The sequence below is a fragment of the Chinchilla lanigera genome, unplaced genomic scaffold, assembly GCF_000276665.1.
Source record: "Chinchilla lanigera isolate Chin_1 unplaced genomic scaffold, ChiLan1.0 scaffold00113, whole genome shotgun sequence".
Classification (NCBI taxonomy): domain Eukaryota; kingdom Metazoa; phylum Chordata; class Mammalia; order Rodentia; family Chinchillidae; genus Chinchilla; species Chinchilla lanigera.
In genome coordinates this window covers 4,332,066-4,352,157 of record NW_004955514.1, presented here as the reverse complement: position 1 = coordinate 4,352,157, position 20,092 = coordinate 4,332,066, and the positions used below count along the sequence as shown (strand labels likewise).

The window sequence follows — 20,092 nt, the reverse complement described above, 5'->3', positions numbered from 1 at the left end:
ATGAAACTCTTCTTAAATCGCTATGTCACAGTAGGTTACCAGGTGTGACCCAGAGGTTGGATGTGGTGGCAAACTTTGCTGATGTCTAGTGAATTCCCAGAGCTAGTGAGCCCTGTCCTGGGCAGCCAAAGGGATGTGGCCCTGCTCCAAGGACGGATGGATGGTATGTGGACACTAGAAGGCAGTGTACCTAGCCTAGCCTGGGAAGCTGGTGGACTAAGAGAGGAAGCCCTAGCTCAGCTCAAGGATGTTTCCCAAAAGGTGGCCTGGTGGGCATGGAGTATAAGCCAGGAAAAGGGAGTTATGGGCAAGACCTACAGGTACCAAAGGAAGCAGTCCAGGGCCCAGACACCTTTGAGATCAGTTCGGGATTCACCACATCATCCCAGGAACTTGGGAGGATAGAGTAGTGGTTTCAGGCAGGAAGACACGTGGCCAGATCAACCAGGAAAGACAACTCTGGAGGCCGCACGCCCTCAGTCAGAAAGAAATAGTGAGTGAGGAACAAAGTTGCCAACACAGCAGGAAGTGCTGGTGAAGACCTTACACTGCAACCCTAGTTGAGGGGTCAACGCCAGCTCTGCCCCGACTATGTTGCAGGACACTGGGCCTCCCCTTTTCTGAGCTGCAGGTGCCTCATCTGTAAAACAAGGACAAAAGTAGCACCTGTGGTTTCTCAACATGTTACAAACCAAACTACCATGCACCAGAAGCTTCAGTTCTGAGTACGTACTGAAAAGAATCGAAAGCAGGTGTTCCCACAAAAACCTGCACCTACATGTTCACAGCGGCACTGTGCATAAGAGCCAACGGGTGGGGATCAAACGCTCTGATAAATAAATAAATAACAAGATGCTGCAGAGCCACAGCGTGGGATACTACACAGCCAAAGAAGGAAAGATGATCTGGTGTGTGCTGCACCAGGAATACAAAACACAGTGCTAAGCCGCAGAAGCCAGGCCCCAGAGGTTGCACATTTGTGCCCAGTGTCCAGGTCAGCAAATCCAGGGAGAAGGAAGGCAGGGCAGTGTTGCGGGGGCTGGGGAAGGGGGCTAGGAGGGAGTGCACAAAGGGCACTTTTTCCTCTCGGGGCGATGGAACAGCACCGAGCATGTGTGATTTCCCACACACGCGCACATGCACGCATGGTGTCGATGCTACACCACGGAGCACACTGAGAGGGTCAGTACATGTGAGCTACGGCTACTGTTAAGCTAGAGGGAAGGGCACAGAGGAGGGGGACTCTTAAGAGACACAGTCAACAGAGACAGTGATGGCACGGTAGGACGGGTGTGTGGGACGCCGGGGATGGGGAGCAGACAGCGGCCCTAAAGCTCTTCCTGGGGGGCACCCCTGCAGCAACAAGCACTGGAACTGAAGTTGTACAGAGCACGAGCATCAGCTCCAAGTTAACCATATCTCCGAGATTCCCCCCAAAATGTCACAGCCCAATTCCACTACTACCCATTGAAAGCACCGATTCCAAAGAGCATGTTTCCCTCACACAGCACTGTCTCAGGAACAAAGAAAAAGAGGTGGTTGTCCTCAGTTCCCACCCCGCATAATTCTCGCTCACTTTCCTTCTGTCCCTTGAAAAGAATCACCCACTCCTCAACACCCCTTTAATCACACATTAGCAGGAGCAGATGCCTTTGATGAATTCTATCGCTGCATTTATGGAGAGCGATGCTAGACAAAGGGGCCTTTCAAAAGGAAGGCTTTAAAAAGGCTGAGAATCCAGCAGCAAGTTACAAAGACACGCTGAAGAACTGTTGATAGAGTTTGGCTTCAATTATGTAATAATATATTCATAGCCTTGCAGAGGCAAGAGGCTAACATCTTAGCAAGGGTTCTCTCTGGTGGCAAGAATGTTATTCTACTCTTTCAGCTTTTCTGTATGTGGAGGGGTACGGAGCAGATGTCAAAGGTTGACCCTGGGCATGCATTAAATCCTGGCCACTACAGCCCAAAACCCAGACAACAGCAGTTTGAAGGCAATGGGAGACCATACAGAACATACGGACGGTTTTCTCCCTGGAAGAGATTCTGGAAGTGGTTGTGTTGAAAGTCTTTGCTTTGAGCTAAAGATCCAAGGAACAGAGGACATTGGTGGCTTGCTGACCCTTGTCCCATAACCCCAAGTACACAGACTTTCACCCCACAGCTGACAGTCCTGGGAAAAGCAAGGGCTCAGGGGTGGTCACAGGGAGAGACAATCACACTTCCTGGCACAGCTCTACCAACTCACCAGCTCAGTGACCGGAACTTGGTTAGAGGGGAAGGTGCACACAGAGCGTGAGTCCCTACCTCAAGGTGGCTCCGGGTATCTGGGCCTCAGCGTTTCCCAGGTTTTGACTCTGACACGAGGAAGTGGGAATGGATCATCTTTAAAGTCTTGTCCCAGACAGAACTTCTCTTGTGATGTCAACAAACACAATTGAAGTGTCATCCAGAGGAACAACCTCACTGCCGCAGAGTGACAGGCTTAGGAAATGGCGCTGTACCATAGAGCCCAGCAAGGAAGGCAACCAACTCGCTCAGGGAGCCTGGAGAAGCGGAGGTGGAGAAGCCTCTCAGGGTCCTGAGGATGTTTATGAGGTGCCCCAAACACGGGTGAAAAAAGAGCAACCTGTGCAAAACCAAAGAGATGTGGACAACCGAGGTTCCTGGGGCCCTGGGAGAGTCCCGAATGGGCGCCTCAGACACAGAAAGCGAGAGGCTAGTGCTCCAAGGGAGATCACTGCAGTGTGGGCCTGGGTCGTCAGGAGCACATCTGGGGGCGGAAGGGCAGCTCAAGTGGGTTGGGAGCTACTTGGTGGGCTTGGAAAAGCCCTGGCACAGAGAAGTCAGCAGCAGTCACACGAGATCGTTGGCACGGCCGAGCGCTCCCACTTCGACTCCAAGCACGCGCTTTGCCAGCAGTTACAGCCCACCCCCTGCTGAGCCTCAAGGGCACCTTAAACATCTCGTATGCGAGAAATTCTCGTATTTTAGATGTTATCTATTGAAGGATTACTTCCTATTAATGAACACATGCTCTTTTAATCTTTGCTTCCTTTGTATATTATAAATACCTTCGCAAGTCCCTCATTTATCTTTCTTAAAGTTTTGAAATGTAAAGCTTCAAAGTATTTCCATACTGAGACCCTTTGTTTTTCTTGCCCAATTTTTATATTTTACAAATTCTTTTATCTACTTACATTTTAATCTCATTATTTTATTTTTCCTTACAAGAGACCCACTCATCTGCCCCCAAATTCATGCATGATAGTTTTCTCCCAGTCACTTAACACACCATTGTGTTACAATACACGTGTCTCTTTGGTTCTGCTGGCCTGGCTCCATTGATGTGCGCTGCAATGCTGTCGTTCTGTCATATTTTCAACATTTGCTGGGGCAAATCTTCGCACACTCTTCCTCATTCTCAAAATCCCCCATCAAGCTTCATAAACATGTATTTTCAGGTGAAACTTGCTTTGATCACATTCCCCCCAAAGCCCCATTAGAACTGCTGTCGGAATTGCATTCTAAATGAATCGGGCACCCTAACAATGGGCTTAAACGCCCCTTTCTTGGTGAGACCTGAGATGCTAGCAGCAGGGTAGGCAACCCGCTCTCCCAGGTGCCCCTGAGGAACACCAGGGACTGCAGGTGGGGTCTCAGCCCTCTGAGACCTGCACGCTGTCTGGCACGGCGTGACATCTTCACCTCTCAGACACTACTCATCCAGGAGGCAGAGAGGGACAGGCCACTTCTGGAGCAGAAATGGGCAGAAACTTCTGGAAGCTGCTTTTTCTGTGACTAGCAGCTGTCAGTTTCAGCTTCAGGAAAGTAACAGGGGACAGGAATCCAAAGCCAGGTCTTCCCATCCGAGAGGTTGCTGTGTTCACACCACTGAACAGCCACACATGCGTGCCTGGTGAGCCCAGTGCAGCAGCCCAAGGGCACCTGGCAGAGGCAGCCTGCATTCCAGCTGGGCGCCTGTCCTGCCGCCCTTGAAGGCAATCTGCAGGTGGGAGGCAGCCCTATTCTCTGAGATGGCTCCTCTCTGTCACCACCAGAGTCCTGGGCAAGGAGCAAGGACATGATGTCCTCTGCCATTGATTGCAGTCATGGGGCCACCAACCACCTCCTCCATTGAGCAGTAATCATTGATGACCATCAGCTCAATCAAGGGATGTTTATTGTTGAGTGTCACCTGCAGGGTAAGGCACTGCAGGGGACATAGGGTAAATCAGACATGGCCTCTGTCATCAGGAGCTCAGACCAGCACAAAGGGCTGAGAGCTGTGCTGCTGATGGCCCAGTGATCAGGCCATCTCTTCTGTGAAGGGCTTGGTAGGCCACTCAGAGGCAGTGTGGCCGTGATTGATCATAAGGCTCTGCAACACAATGCATGGGCCAAGTCTCCACCTCCTTGGAGCCCAGCAGCAAGGAGTTAAATTGACAACCAAAGGCGCCACCCTCCGGATGGCCTGCATGCCCACTCAGCTGGGAGGGGCTCTCGGACGCTGGCAGCTCACTTTCTCAACACTGCACCCCGAGGCTTTTCCCTCGGTGTCCTCTCACTGGAGTTAGAGCCCTGAGCACAACCCTAAGGAGACCTGTGACTCCTCAGTCACCAGCCTGGGGAGGCTCCTGAGGACAGTGACATTCTCCCATGAGACCTTGGGCAAATGACTTGTCCTTGGTACACATACCTTGGCTTCCCCATCTGCTAAATGGAGACGGTCTACCATCTCTCAGGAGATGAGATGAAGATGACAAGGTATAGTGTAAGTAAACTGCTTAGAAGACTTGCTAGACTGGGGAAAGGGACATCCAGAGAAAGTATTATTGGGGCATGTCTGGGAGGGTAATTAGCATGCACCCCAGCAGACTAAGGAGGGACGTTCCCTCCTCTGTGAGGGCAGCACCAGCCAGTTAGCTGGGTCCCACACAGAGCAAAAACAGAGGAAAGGAGACGGCGTCTGCGATCTCCTAAGTGGAGATGGAGTCTTCTACCCACGGACATCAGCACCCCAGGCCCCACAGCCTTGGGCTGCAGGACTTATGCAGCAGCCCCCACGTTCCAAGGATTTAGCTTTGGACTGAGAGTCACACCGTCACCCCTTGGTTCTGATGCCTTCAGACTTAGACGGCAATCCAGCGTCCCCAGCCTGCACATGCCTGCATAATCGTGTGAGCCAAGTTCTCTAATAGACCCCTCTCATATAATCTCCACACGCAGCCTACAGGCCCCGCCTCCCTGGAGAACCCTGAAGGCCGACGCACTGGTGAACGACCCCTCGGTGAGCACAGGGTGAGAGCGTGCGCCAAGACACAGCAAGCACGCTGGTGAGCAGCACTGCAGATGCTAATGCTGCCCCGCAGGTGCAGGGAGGCCGGCCACGCAGGGTGCAGGGCTCTGGGCCCACCTAGGAAGGCGAAATGTAACTCCAGTCAAACCTGGCGGCAAACACCAGGGGCAGGAAGGCGAGGGATAAACAGCAATGCAGATGATCAGGTGGCATCTCCGCCTGTCCAGGCAGTGCCCAAGCACCTCCCAGGTAGATGGTCATCCAGGAGAGCCAGCCATCCAGCCCAGGGCCCCACGGGACTCGACACTGCATGCATCCCCCGAGTGCCTCCACCGGGATCCAAGGACAAACCAGAGACCAGGCCCCCAAGACCAAGGACACGGGCACACAAGACAGGGTACAGGCCTCAGCCATGCATTGTCACTTACTGTTATCTTTTCAGCCACTGTTATGGTCAAGAGGGCTTGCAGCTGCGTTCTGTTCTAGAAAAGAAAGAAGAGGGTGCTTTAGCTGGCCGCTTCTGGAATCTCATACATGGGGTAGTACCTCACGTTAGTTCCAACCCGCTGTGCCTGGGGCTGCACTCCCCTGACTGCCAGGCAAGGCAGAGCTGGCGGGGGACCTAGGGCCCTTTGGGACACAGGTCTGCTGCATGAGGATACGGCTTTCTCCACAGGAGGCTCGTGGAAACCCGAACACTAATTTCCCAAACCCCAGTGCCTGTAGATCTATTCCCAGCACTTTTAATGTTCTGCTCCTGAGAAGACACAGGACCCAGGAAAGTGAAGGGGGATGCCACCGTGTCTAGCAGTGCCAAGGGGAGTATCTGAGCCTTCTTCCTGGGGGGTAGGCAGGACGCACACGACTGGAAGGCAGGACAGGGTAGCAGTTACACAGCCAGACTTCCTGGGCTCCCACACAGCTCCATTACTTCCAGCAGTCTCCCCTTGGGCCAGGTATTAGCTTACCTGTGCCTCAATGCTCTGAAAAATGGAAGCCATCCACTTAGGATTGCTTTGAGGGCAAAGCACGGAATTTGGAGCTGGGACGTGTGCCATACAGCTGGGAGGAGTGCTGCTGCTCACGGTAGCAGGGCCAGGGCCAGCAGGTGGGTCACTCTAACCCCATCCCCAGCCATCCCTACTGGGGACACTGGGTCCCAGAGCTGCACCACAGCTCTGGCGCCAGACCCTGACTGTCCCACTGGAGGAGAGAGGAGTTCAAATGTCATTTCATTTTGAGTTGCTGGCACTTATCCTAAACTTTTATTTTAACTGACTTGGTTTCCTGTGCTCTGAAATTGCTGACAGCACTTGGGGGCGTTTCAGCCCTCTTTCGTCTCTCTCTGTCCTCTTTGACTTTGTACCTGATTAGGTCTTGATGGCTCTATCTTCTCTGACAGTTCCACATGGTTTTCTTGTATCTGGTCTTTATCTTTTTATTTTTTTTTTAATTTTTTTGGTACTGGGAATCGAACTCAGGACCTTGCTGTTGCCAGGAAGACACTTGTGCCACTGAGCTACATCCCCAGCCCTGGTCTTCATCTTTTTAGCATCTTTCCTTTTCCCTAATTTTACCTGCAGGTTTTTTCCTGTTGCAGCAGAAAGGCTGCACAGGCCCCGTGGTGGCCTCAGGCACCAAGAGTTCCCAGGAGGGGCCCCTGCTGCATGTCTGATTTGATTCTGTCATGTGACCTGGACGGTCATAGTCACGCTCGAAGCCACATTTTCTACGCCTATGAAAGGGGCCTTCCTCCAGAGGCCGGAGTCAGAATAAAACGGCAAAAGGAACAGAGGCACATGAGCTCCTTGCAAACAAGGCCCACGTCTCGCCGGAAGTACCCTGAGCAGGCAGCACTGCCCAAGATGCACAGCCAACAGCGCTCGCTGCATGAGCAGGCGCTCAGAAAGAGAAATGAGCAACAGAGGAACAAACGGCAACGCTGGCGAGGGCTCAGTGGTATTCCCAGCATGCACCTGCTGAAGCCCTGAGCCTCAGTGAACAGGGACTGTTTGGAGACAGGGCCTTTAAAGGAGAGATCAAAATAAAATGAGGCCGTGAAGATGGGTCTTATCTGGTATGGCTAGGGTCCTTATAAAAAGAGAACAGGAAAACAGACACACCCAGGACAACTGCGTGGGAACACAGGGAGAAGATGCCCCGTGCGAGCCAAGGAGAGAGGTGGAAGAGGAGCTGGCCCCCAACCTCCAGCAATCAGGGGATGAGACACTGCATTTGTTGTCCGGAAGCCACCCGGATTGCAGCACTTTGTCTCTCAGCCCTGACAGGAATGCGAGCGACGGGTTAACGGGCTACAGCTACGGGGTGGCACAGATTTGGAGTGTTCATGCTCACAACAAGCCCGTGTGAGGCACAGAAGGAATGAAAGAAGTAAGAACCTTGCGCCCTTCCCACTCACGGTCCTGAAACACCTCCCATGAGTGCCAAGGCAGAAGTCAAAGCCACAAAGGAAGTACCGGTGACGAGCTCTGGAAAGTGAGCTGGGCGGGAAGGTTCAGGCTCTCCTCGGTGCCCACGGCTCCAGGGTCCAGCGATGCCGTGTAGCTGACCAGATAGGAGTCGCCCACTGCTCAGAAAGAAGCACATGCACGTCAGGGAGGGGCTGGCCATGCCCCTGGGTTGGCAACACCCCTGTCCCAGCAGGGCCCATCTCACCGGGGATGGAGGATGCTGGGAGTGCTCAGCTGGGAGGACAGGCTAGCTATGCCGGTCACTGTGGCCACCTGTGCCCATCCTGCCATCCTCTCTAACAGGGGTTACAGTTTTGCCCTAATATGTTACTGGGTCTTCATTTCTCACCCCTGGAAACCTCAAAAAGAACAAATAAACTTATATAGAAGAGGCAGAAAATGAGCGTGGATGGATTGTAAAAATCACTGGGGATTTAAAACTCCTTAACAATTGCATTTTTCTGTTAGGTAAGGACAAAAGCGGAGACAGTATAGATATGAGAATAAATGTAACAATCATGAAAATGATCTTGGCTAAGGCAATCGCAGTCAGACCTCCCTGGCACAGGGACTCACCACTCCCGGTGCACGTACACTAACCCAAGTGATCCCCACATTCCGCCTCGAGTCCGCCTCGGTGTGTGGATGTGTGTGGACAGAGAGCACATATTCTGCAACGTTCAGAAGAATAAACCAAGACTGAGAGAGGCTGGCTTGCTTAAAATCAACCCACTACTAAGGAGAAAGCCACCTATCTCTCTTGGTCGCAACTCTTCCTTAAATCACATTAGCTGTGATGAGGAAAAAGCACCAAATGATAATGGAGTCAGTGCGTCCATGAACTGGGCTCTGCTGATCCTTTCATCACAGTCCTCTGTTTGTTCTCTGGGGGGAAAAGTTGCTGCCCCTGACGCTGAAAATCAGCCTGTCAGCCTTTGGCATAGCGGAGAGTTTGGGGGTAAGCTCACAGGCAGAGGTGACAGGGGCATAAGCAGCAACAACAACGAAAGTAACCACACAACCCTAAGGGCACTCCCCACACTCCAGGCCACCAGTACCACTTCCCCACTCTCACTGGGGGAAGTCATGGTGGCTCAGGGACCAAGAGATGTGCAGTGTGGCCACATGTTGCAGTTTCTATCTAGATGTCACCCCAAAGTCTCAGGGGGGCTCTTGAGAGGCAACTGGACCATGGGGGTGTGATACTGGGATTAAAGGTATGTGATAACTGAATGGGTTTAGCACAGCACTGAGTGTGGATAATGGAAGCCCCACCTGGGTGTGAGTGGCACCAGTCAACAGACCTGTAGCCCGGATGGAATACAAAGAGACTGAAAGAAGGCAGGTTGCTGCTTGCTTCTTTGCTGCCTCCTGCCTGTCATACCATGGACTATTTCTGCTCTGCGATGCCCCTCTGCCACTCAGTTCTGCTTTGCAGCCAAGCGACTATGGACTGAAACCTCTACAAACTGTAAGCCAAAACAAGCCTTTCCTCTTTTAACTTGTGAGTGTTGAGTACTTTGTCAAAGAAACAAGAAAAGTACTTAAGACATCACGTTAGAATAGAGTTCAGTGAGTCTGCCTGTGGCAAGTGCCTGAAATTCCTGAATTTCCTACTGTCTGTTTGAAATTCCTCATAATAAAGACTGAATTTTTTTTAAATCCCATAGAATTCTGTCCCCAAATCCCACCTCCCCGAGCAAAGTAATCAAGCTTTTGACTGCAGATACTGAGTGATGGTCTCTTCTTTTGCTACCTGGATAATCAGAGGGTCTGTGAGCCTCAACTAAGTGAACACAGACACATCTAGAACATGCTGCGTCCCTACCACATTAACTTGCAAATATTTTCATCATTTTCCATCCCCGGCCTAAGCACGCTCTGCTGTTACCTGGCAGGAACTTCTTTCTGAAAGCCTGCAGTCCATCCGGGGTCTTATTTCCAGTTGAGTCTCTGACAGTGAGGCCACTGATGTCATCCAGCAGGAGCAGATCCGAGAGGTTGGCTGACAAGGGCACCTGGGTGTTGTTCACGACCAGATGCACACGCACTGTCTGTGATTCGCTCTGCCCGGACACCTGGGACAGGAGGAGGTGGGAAGAGGGCAGATGTGCTGCCGAGTCCAGCTTCCAAACATGACACACAAGCCCGACTGTGCACATCCGCTCTGACAGACACTCTTGAGAATTTACTGGGGTCCCTGATTTCCAAGCCCAGGAGGGTGCTGACCCACACTTGCCAAGCTGTTGCTTGGAGACAGTTTCAAAGAAACTGGGACACTGGAATGCAATGAAATCATCCCTGCAGAGAATCTCAGAAGGAAAAAGATCCAAGTGCAAAAGCACAGTCAGGCTGCAGAGATGGTGACATCCGGTGCTACCGGGAAGAGCAAACAGTGGCTCTTCTGCACTCAGTCACTTTAAAGATGCAGCTCCAGCCCCAGAGCCAACATCTGCGATGGCCATTTGAGCTCCAAGAACAAGATGAGCAGCTCATCGTCTCCCGGCCCATCTCCTCCACACATGTTCTTCCCAGCCACAGGACGAGTGGCTCCAATGTGGACCCTGACCGATGGCCCAAGTGGCTGACTCCCCACCTCGTGGGCCCTGAGACCCTGCCCTGCCTCCCTCTCTCCAGCCTTATTTTCATCATATCTACACCTGCTTCTCCCAGCTCTGCTGGAACAGCTGCAGGAGCTGGAGAAAAGAGATGGAAGCAGTATGTTTTCCAAGACGCATGAGCTCCAGAATACAGGTGTAAAAGCAAGCTGGAAAATCGTGTAATCTGTGCCACGTACAAAAACAGGAGAAGGCATATGCACATATATATGCATGTACACACATACACACCCGCGCGCACTCATAACGGCATGTAGAAGGCAGTGTCACCAGAAGTAGATATGAGAAAGGTAACACTGAGAGTATCCAGGAAGATGAGCAGGTGAGCGCACAACCCTCAGTAAAACGAGGCTGGGGCCACGAATGAGCTCAGCAGGCCTATGCTGTCAAAGTCCTGCACACTCCAGGGGCCTGGCCCTAGACCTGCTGCTAGAAACATCCTGCCTGCAAAAGGCTTTGGATGCCTAGGGCCTTGGACCACACCAGACACTCACTGCCAACAATGTGACTTGTAATATGAGTGCCAAGGGCCACACTGTTAATGTGACCTCTGGAGGGACAGGAGACTGCGTAACTGAGGCCAGTCTTACAGGTGCTCCAAGCTCATATGATTGAGCCCTGAGAAAAACCGGGACACCAAGGCTCAGGAGAAGTTCCCTGCTTGGTGATCCTGCTTGTCGCACATCCCTGCTGGTAGAACTGGGCACTGTCCATGCACCTCCCTTGGGTAAAGACACCTGGAAACTTGTGTTGGTCTGTCCTGGGCTCTGCCATAGGCGCCTTCTCCCTGTGCTGACTTCAATGTGTACCTTTTGCTGTGATGAACTGTGTGTATCAACTTTTCTGACTTCTGTGAGTCCTAAGAGTCACTGGGCCTGGGGGTGGCCCCGGGGAACCCTGACACAGGGGAATGTGCATAACCATCTTCGGCAATTAGCCAGACTAAATAGCTAACACTTCAGCCAAGTTTCAGAGCCATCAAGTACCATGTCAGTGTCTGTAATCAGGAAGTAAGTACATCATACTTTCTTCCCTGTTCCCTGTTCACTGTAAATTTTTACGAACAATAATTTGTTACCTAAAGAAGCCCCTGATCTTAATGCTGCCATAAAACAGATCAGGCCCTGTTATGCCTGGGATCCAAAATATCCCCCAAAAGCCACACTGTGATGAAGGCTTAGCTGCTGGCTGCTGGGATTTGAAGAACTAAGTGGATCAGGAGGGTGCTAACTTCATCAAGTGGAGTAACCTATGAATGAGGTCATAGCTTAATGGGCTCATTGGGAAGTAGGGTCTAACTGGATGAGGCACAGCCCTGGGAGTGCACCTTTCAAGGGTGTATCTATCCCTGACCCCTTCCTCTCTGGCTCTTTCCCTCCCTCTCTCCTTCCCACCTGCCATGAGGTGAGCAACCTTCCTCCGCCAGGCCCCTCTGCCAGAATTCTTCCTTGAGCTCGCCAACCATGGACTGAAACCTCAGAAACCTTAATCCAAACAAAGTTTCCCTCCTCTCAGTTGTCCATGTGGAGCATTTCGTCCCAGGAATAAAACAAGTGACCAATATAGAACCCATACTGTTTTTGTCATCACTTACAGATCTAGACGATTTGCCAATTCTTAAATGCATGAGTCTACCAATGCATGTTAAATAAAATCCAATTATCTTCTCTTCATGAATAAGCCACTTTATGGAAACTTACCAGCGCACATTTCTGAAAAATTACTCCATTCTCAGAAGTCCCTTGAACTTCTCTTACAATGTCTCCATACTACAATAAAATACAGAAATTATTAGAAAATGAAAATATTTTATGCTGCACTTATTTAATAAAAGAACAAGATGACCAACTTTTTAAAAGAGGATAAAGGGATTACTTCCGTTAATCCCTTAAGTAATCTTGAAGATTTTTTTCAAGAGCATTAAGGGATTGGAAGGGAGAATGTGGACACGAAATTACAATGCATCGTTCCTGGTTTGGGAGCACGTGGAGGCCACCTGTTGTCACCGGGACTCAGCAAACGAGAGCTGCCCCCTCCGCAAGAGGAATGTGAGTGGGGCTTTGAAAACTCTTCTAACGAACAGAACCATGGCACATGCAGCCTCATCCCCCTGGCCTGGGCTGACTTAGCACAATCACCACACCACGGCAGGGGACACATGCAGCACATAGCATGGCCTCTCCGTGAGCTGGGCCCTCGTGAGCTGGGCCCTCGTGAGCATGGAGAATCCATTCAGGTCTGTCCTCCACCAGCCCAACAACGGCTCCCATGAAAAGACACAGTGAAAAGCCAGGCCTCACCATCAGCTGCGCTGAAAACCTCCCGCTGCCCTGTAAGCCTCAGGCTTCGTCTCTTCCGTGATGTTCACTCCACCCTCGCCATCACTCCAGCCCCAGCACTTGAGCCCCTTGGTAACAGTGCACAGCCTTTGAACTGGCCTGGGCCCTTCCCTCCTTGAAGGTGGCACTCAGCTTTCTGTGGCACTCTCTGCTGGGGTGGCCATGCCTCCCTGCTCTCTCTCTTGCCCACCTGACACCTGCAATGGGATGAGCTACAGCTTGAGCCCCAGACTATCATGGCTCCAGGTGACATTATCATCAGGGCAATGCTGACAGCATCTTCCAAGAACCAGGCATTTGGCCCATCCCTCTGCATGCAGGAATTCTAGCTCTCCCATTTTTACAGATGAGGAAATTAAGCCTCAGGCAACTGTCCTGATACATGGCAGAAGAGACACAGGCTCAGAGGAAGCTATGTGAAGACAGAGGCAGAGATAGGAGAGATGTGGCCACAAACCAAGGTGACCTGGAGCCCCCAGGAAGTAGAGGAGGCAGGAAGGGGCCACTCTAGAGCCTTCAGGGAGCATGGCCCTGTTCACACTTTGATTTCAGACTCCTGGCCTCCAGGACAGTAAGAATGCATTTCTACTGAATTAAGCCACCAAGTTTGAATTAATTTGCCACAGCTGAGCTCAGGAGTTCTCAATCCCATTCTGAGACACTAAATCTTACCTTGAAAGACTATGCTCTGAGGAACCAAGGCACAAAATAGAATATAAAATGACAGCAGGGGGACAGAGTTGCACTTTAGAGCAGAGGCTTTGGATCTTGGTTCTGCCACTTGTATCCACGGGACCGGGAACAAGTATCTTAACCTCTCTCATCCTCAGATTTTCATGTGCAAAATGGGAATAAATGTACACATCACACACATAAAGTGCTAAAGCACCCAGTAAATACATGCTAAATGCCCCTTGCTGTCATCAGTAGCATCCTCCTTCAGCAGCTGGGAGTGAATCACTCCAGGTTGCAGAACTGAGGCCAAATGCACTAGGTCTGGCTGCCTAATGCCAGGATTCCTCTTCTTCTAAACACTGCGTCATGCAGCAAGAAGAGTTCCTGGGAAGGAAAATGGGTCTGCTCCCCAGTGATGCACATAGTAAGAGAGAAGAAACTGGCTTTTTTGAGGAGCAAAAGCCCTTTACGCAGCATGAGGTCAAGACCGGTTTCTTTCCAACATGTGTTACCTGTACAGAAGCATAGAATCTGTTCCTTACCAGGTGCTGCGTTATAGGAGACTCTCTTTTAAAGAAGCTCTTCTTGGGCCATGGAGGTATGAAAGCAAAGAAGGAATGAGCCCTCGGCCCGGGGGAGGCTGCAGAAGTCACGACTGGGAACTTGATTTTCTCCCTGGATTTCATTCCACAGGGTGCTTCTGCTACAAGACAGCAATGCACATGTGTTATATAATGCACACAGGCTGCAGGACCCAACAGTTCATCTCTGGAGACAGAATCCATGGTATGTGGAAGGCATCTGAAAATGCATGCTGAGTAAGTGAAGGTGTAATGGATGGGTGGATAGATGGATGGACAGACAGATGGGCAGGCGAATGGATGGATGGAAGAATGACCAACTTATAACCTCTTTGCCAGCAAAATGAGGTCTGCAGACTGGACAGCTAAGGGCTTCAAGGGCATGTTCCTGAAAGTGTGGTTTCCTTATCTGGGTTGTGTGCTAGAAAAGACATTCTTTGGCCCCAGCCATGACTCAGAACCAAACCAGAAAAGCACCATGGGTGATGCTTTCACACATGGGATCCTACAGCTTCCACAAATGCAGGCTAAATGAGTTTCTTTTCTTTACAAAGTAAACAGCCTCTGGCGTTTTGTTGCAGCAGTGCAGATAAGGCCCAGATGTTAACTCTAAAGTGGACAGAATCTTTCTGACCTCAGTGGGTCCTTCTTGCCATCTGCCTACTACAGCGCCAGCTCTGATGGCCATCACAGGGGGACCAGGGCACAGCGAGACACTAATGCCTGCTGAGCTCTTCAACATAAAAGGTCTCCCTCTAGAATCTCCTCTGCATTAACATATTTTGAAAATGCATGAACATTATGTATAAAGCACAGAAATGTCACCAACAAGACTGGGGTTGGGTACCAGAAGCCCTTCTGAGTGGACACTGCTTGGTTGGGGGCCAGCTACAGGACTCTGGGTAGGTCACAGCCATTCTGTCAGTCTCAGTTCCTCTCAGAAAGGGATGTGGTATAGATATTAGTCAGCAGAGCTGTCCTTAAAGCCAATTAACTGCCATCCTGTATATGAAAATACTTAGGAGTATCAAATGCTTAAGGATAGAAAAAACAATGTTTAGAAGATCCCTCACTATATTTCCAAGCTGGTCTTTAATGCTTAGGCTCAAGTCCCCCCCTGCCTCAGCCTCCCAAGCAGCTGGGTCTACAGGTTCATGCCACAGCTAAGATTAAATTCAAGGCCCACTAATGGGGAGATAACCTGGGTTATCCAGATGGACCCTACATGTCATCACAGGAGTCCTTGTAAGAGGAAGGCAAGGGCAGCTGGACAGACAGAAGAGAAGGCAATGTGACCATGGATGCAAGGTACCACCCTGCTGGCCATGATGAGCAAGGGAGAGGAATGAGCTCCAGCCTGGAAGAGGATGCAAAAGTTGAGACTGGGGTGAAGACTTGGATTTTCTCCCCGGATTTCATTCCACACGGTGCTCCTGCTACCTGACAGCAATGCAGCGTTGTGTGATGCACACGGACAGCAGGACCCACAGCGTTCGAGCCATGGAGAGGAAGGGAGCAGGCCTCCCTGGATTGGGGTTAGGGTCAGCGTTAGGGACACCCAGCCTCTGACTCTAAGAGAACAAAGTGAGTTTAAAGCCACCAAGTTTATGAGACTGTTACAGCAACCATAGAGTGCTGTGATACACCTGGCCAAGGTGCACGTTCTGCATTTTTCAGACAGCCCCTCTCTACCCTCAGTTCTGCCCTGGGCACTGAAGCTCACACGGCAAGATCAGGGAACAGCCTCACAGCCCTTGGGCCCTCCTGGCAGATGCTGAGCACCAGCAGAGCGTGAGGAAGTAAAGGCAGAAGCGTTAGGGTTTTGACTCCTTGGCAAAATCACAACAATGAAAACTTTTAACAAAAGCAAAACCTACCTGCAGTCTCCAGGTGAGAGCTTTCTGCACGAGGCCAAATCATACAGGGTAAGCCCTAAAAAAATCCAGAGACACAAGTTGCTGGCTGAACAACGCACTAGAAGTAGGTGAAAGTCACTTCTATTAGTGGCTCCCATGGAGACAAGCTACAGCTCTACCCAAAAGTCCGTGGCTTTTTCTGAATCCACCGCGCCCAGCAGCATCCACGCACAGTACTAAGAGTGCTAATCCCGGTACAGCGGCTCTTCTGGCAGGTCTCTGGGGGCAGTCCCATGAGGCTGGGATTTCACATCAGACAGCTGGGCTGGAATCCCAGCTCTGCTTTCACAAACCTGGGAGCAGGGACAAACCCCAAGCCTCAGAATCCCCAAGACCCTGCAAGCTTTCGGAGCGACCAATAAAACACTGCACGGGGAGGCAGGGCAATCGGCTGTCTGTCCTTGGCCAAGTGTCTCGGCCTCTCTGAGCCTCAGGTCCCCCTACGAAGAGCAATGAGCTCAAAGCTTCCTCCCAGCCTGCTTAGCTGAGTGATGACAACATGTTCAAACCGAGCCCAACCAACCCTCCCACTCCACTTTGTGGTCCCTGGGCCTGCAAAGGCCCAGCCCTCTCTGGTGTGTAACAACAACTACCTTGTATGGAGCCCAGTCCATGTACCAGGCCCGATGCCATACACCCGAGCGAATGGCACAACCAGTCCTCAGAGGACGATTCTCATTCCTCGTGACCTCCATCATCCCGGGATAAGCAGGTAACCCGCTCCAGGCACAGGTAGTGAGTGTGAGAAACTCGCCTTGTGCCCAGGCAGCCTGGCTCAGGACGGGCGAGCACGCCACACACAGAACTGCTGCAGCTCTTCCAGGCAGCCCTGCTTCGGATGCACCCAGTATCCCAGATATGGAGCCAGACTGCAGGCTCAGCTCATTCTCACAGGGTTTATAGCATGAGCAGCCTAAAAAAAATCCCATTTAAAATACCAAGTTATAGTACCACCACCCAGTAGAGTACTATGTAAGTATTGCAAAGAATGAAGCAATATGGCCCAGCAATTCCACTTCTAGGACTGTGCCCAATGGAGCTGGAAGCAGGGCTCTGAGAGATGTTTGTATACGAAGTCCACACAGCATCATTCCCAGCAGCGGGAGGGGAGGGAACCCAGTGCTCGTCTGGATCAACCAGTACTCAGCCTTAACAAGGGAGGGAACTCTGACATGCCTGTGACAATGCAGATGAACTCTGAGGACATCGAACTGACAGAAGGGCGCCAAAGGACACAAAGACAAAGCCTGTACGATCCCACTTACATGGGGAACCTAGAACGATCACATTCCTAGAAACAGAAGGTAGAAGGGTAGTGGCCTAGAGCCAGGAAAGGGGGAGTGAGGAACTGCTGATTAATGGGCACTAAGTTTCAACTTTACGAGATGAAAAGAGCTACAGAGAATGTTTCCACACCAATGTAACCATATGCACAAATACCGAAATATACATTCAAAGCTAGCTGATGATAACATGATATTTTGGTATTTATTTACAATATGTAATTTACTACAATCAAAAAAGTAAGTTGATAAATAAAGCAGATCTGTGTTTACCTTGAAACAATTCTAAAATATATCAAGCGAAATCATCAGGACACAAAATTACAAATAGATGATCCCATCTAATAATGATGGAGTTTATAATATATTTAATAGACTGTTACATATTTACACTTAGCTATTATATTTGCAAGCATTTTATATGGTTATATATTCATTTTCACTTATGCCTATAGGTTTGTAGGTTTAGCGATTTAATACTGCATATTTCACAATATACTTAATACTAATATTCACACATTTAATGCATAAATATCATAATGTATCACTTATCAAAATATATCACCTACCCTAATAATACGTCACCTATTGTGACTGACCTCCAAACTGCGGAGGGGAGTGGCCGCAGTGGGAACACCCAAGGCCCAAATTCTTTCCTGTACAGCTCAAGGAAGGGTCGTCTCAGAGTGATGGACAGGGGCGTCCCACGGACAGTTGGACGGGCATGGGCAGCGCCAGGACGCAGGTGAAGCAGGTGCTCAAGGTGCCGAGGGCACCTGGACCCCGTGCTCATGCCAGGGCCCTGCACGAGCAGGGGTGGCCCTTGAGAGTGAGGTGCCCTAAGCTCGCCCTGTCGTGGATGCCTCCCCGGAGGCCCCCTCCACACCCCACTCTGGCTCCTGACAGACACAGAACGTACCACAACGTTCAGCATCGGCTTCCAGAGTCAGCACCATGTGCAAAGTGGAGCCGGGGAGCAGACTCTGAATGTGCGGGACCCAGGAGGACAGAGAATGACCTGGGGAAGGGCAACATGCCTTTCTGGGTCTTGGTTTTCCCCTCTGCAAAGTGGGCCCGACACTTCCCATCCCCCTTGGAGGAGCCAGTGAATGGCCCCTGGGGACATGTTCTGCCACAGGACTGTGCAGAGCTGAGTACACTGACAGTGCTCATCTAGTGAGAAAACACAGGCACGAAGGAAAGGGGTCCCCTTGAAGACCCCTGAACTCTCTCCGTACATGCGTGGCCAGCGTCCTGGGGTCTACAGGTGGGGTATCTAGAGTGACAGCCAGGGCTGTGCCTTTCCAAGTTCGGGGCCACAGAGGGGCGGGACCAAGGTGAGATGGTCAAAGCTCCCTCACCCCCAGCCAGCAGAGTGACGTCGGGGAAAACTCCAGCCAACGGTCCCAACTCTCGTCTCACAGCCGCCACCGTGTGTCACCTGTAGAGCTGGCCTGGCCCGCCGCGCCCCTGACACTGACTCACAGGTCTCTGGGGGTCTCGCAGTGGCCCCACGGTGTAGGCCGGGACAAGGAGGCACGAGAGGTGAAGTGACTTACTCTGGGACGCAGAGCTCCTAGGGTGCGGAGCAGATTCGAACCCGGGTCGCCCAGCCAAACTGAAGCCGCAGCCACCCCCGCACGGAGCCTCCCTTTTTCCTCGGGGTTCCCTGGATACACGCGGAATGCACCCGAGAAACCTCGGCATCGCATTCACACCCCGCCCTCCCTTCCTGATCCTCAGACAACACGGAGGGCCGCGGGTGTAGACGGTCAGCGTCGAGTCCTCCCGGGACTGGGTCGGGCCCTCCTTACCTGCGGTCCGGACGGTGCTCCCAGCGCCAGGGCCACGGCCAGAGCGCCCCCGGCCAGCACCCACGCGGCGCGACCCCGGGCGCCCGCGGGGACCATAGCTCGGGGGACCGCGACCCCAGGCCCGTGAGCCCGGTGGAGTCGCCGGAGCTTCCGGACCCCGGGCCCGCCCCGCCGCCGAGCATGCTCAGTGCGGGCGCCCGAAAGTTTGCTGGCTGGAACGAGCTCATCTGGGGCTCCGCGCCCAGCGGGAGGCGCGGGCGCTCAGGGGAGGGGCCCTGGGGGCGAACCTGGGCGCGCGGAGGCCGCGCGGGGTTTGCTGCGCCCCACCCGGGATCCCACAGTAACCAAACCAGATCGAGTCGCTCTCGGCCCCCAAGACCCCTCCACGAACCCATACTGGGTCGCTAAATCTCAGCTCTGTCTCCCCTCCTTTAAGAAATCTTCCCCGGTGCACAGAAACCTCGGATCTCCGCCAACCTCACCACCGCCATCAGCGCTGTGGAAAACAACAGTCTTTGGAGAGGCGGGCCCCAAGTCAGAGCAGACAGGGCTGCGCGGAGGGGGAGGGACGGCAGAGAGGAAAGGCGACCCTCACTTCCTGTTGGGTTCAGCCCCTTCCAGTCCTGCACCCTGCCCAGCCCTTCGGTGGACGAGCCTCAGACCCACCACACGGCCAAGGGAGGCAGGAAGTGAAGCCTGGCCCTGGGCCACCTCTGGAGAGAACCAGAAAGCCCTCGGAGCCCTTCAGGAGCGGGACAGGGCCCTGGAGGGGCTTCCTGTCTCCTCCTCGTCCCTTCCCGGGGCCCGGGTGACAGTTCTGGGCATTCTCCTGGAAGGGTGCTCCTCCTCTGCCAGCCCCTCCTCCACTCCTGCAGTCTGCGGCCTCCTGCACAGAGCTCCGCACCTGGCCACCCCTTTCCCCTCCAAGGGCAGGCCTGCCTGACCTGATGCGGACAAGGTGGTGGGGTTGGAGGGTCTGAGAATTTGTTAGCCCAGCTGCTCACTCTGCGTGTGCTGGCTTGGGGGCCCTCAGCCACATGCCGGGCTGAGACAAGCCCGGAGGGTGCGTGCCAGGCGTCTTGGAACACCAGTGTGG

At 52.2% G+C, this 20,092-nt stretch overlaps 1 protein-coding gene across 7 annotated transcripts in view; it reads right to left on the bottom strand.

Annotated features, from left to right (window-relative positions):
• The window catches only part of Evc2 (Ellis van Creveld syndrome 2), a 98,221-nt gene extending 78,687 nt beyond the window's left edge, over nucleotides 1-19,534 (bottom strand). Inside the window, exons 1-7 of one of the 7 annotated variants that reach the window (XM_005408826.2) lie at nucleotides 19,457-19,534; nucleotides 15,861-15,915; nucleotides 13,945-14,105; nucleotides 12,089-12,157; nucleotides 9,662-9,848; nucleotides 7,777-7,886; nucleotides 5,728-5,781 (exon numbers count right to left, since the gene is read on the bottom strand). In XM_005408826.2, coding sequence (XP_005408883.1) covers nucleotides 5,728-5,781; nucleotides 7,777-7,886; nucleotides 9,662-9,848; nucleotides 12,089-12,157; nucleotides 13,945-14,105; nucleotides 15,861-15,903 — 624 coding nt within the window. In that variant the 5' untranslated portion in view covers nucleotides 15,904-15,915; nucleotides 19,457-19,534. The other 6 variants (XM_013506843.1, XM_005408823.2, XM_005408827.2 and 3 more) reach the window with 6 other exon arrangements.
• Nucleotides 19,535-20,092: the final 558 nt, after the last annotated feature.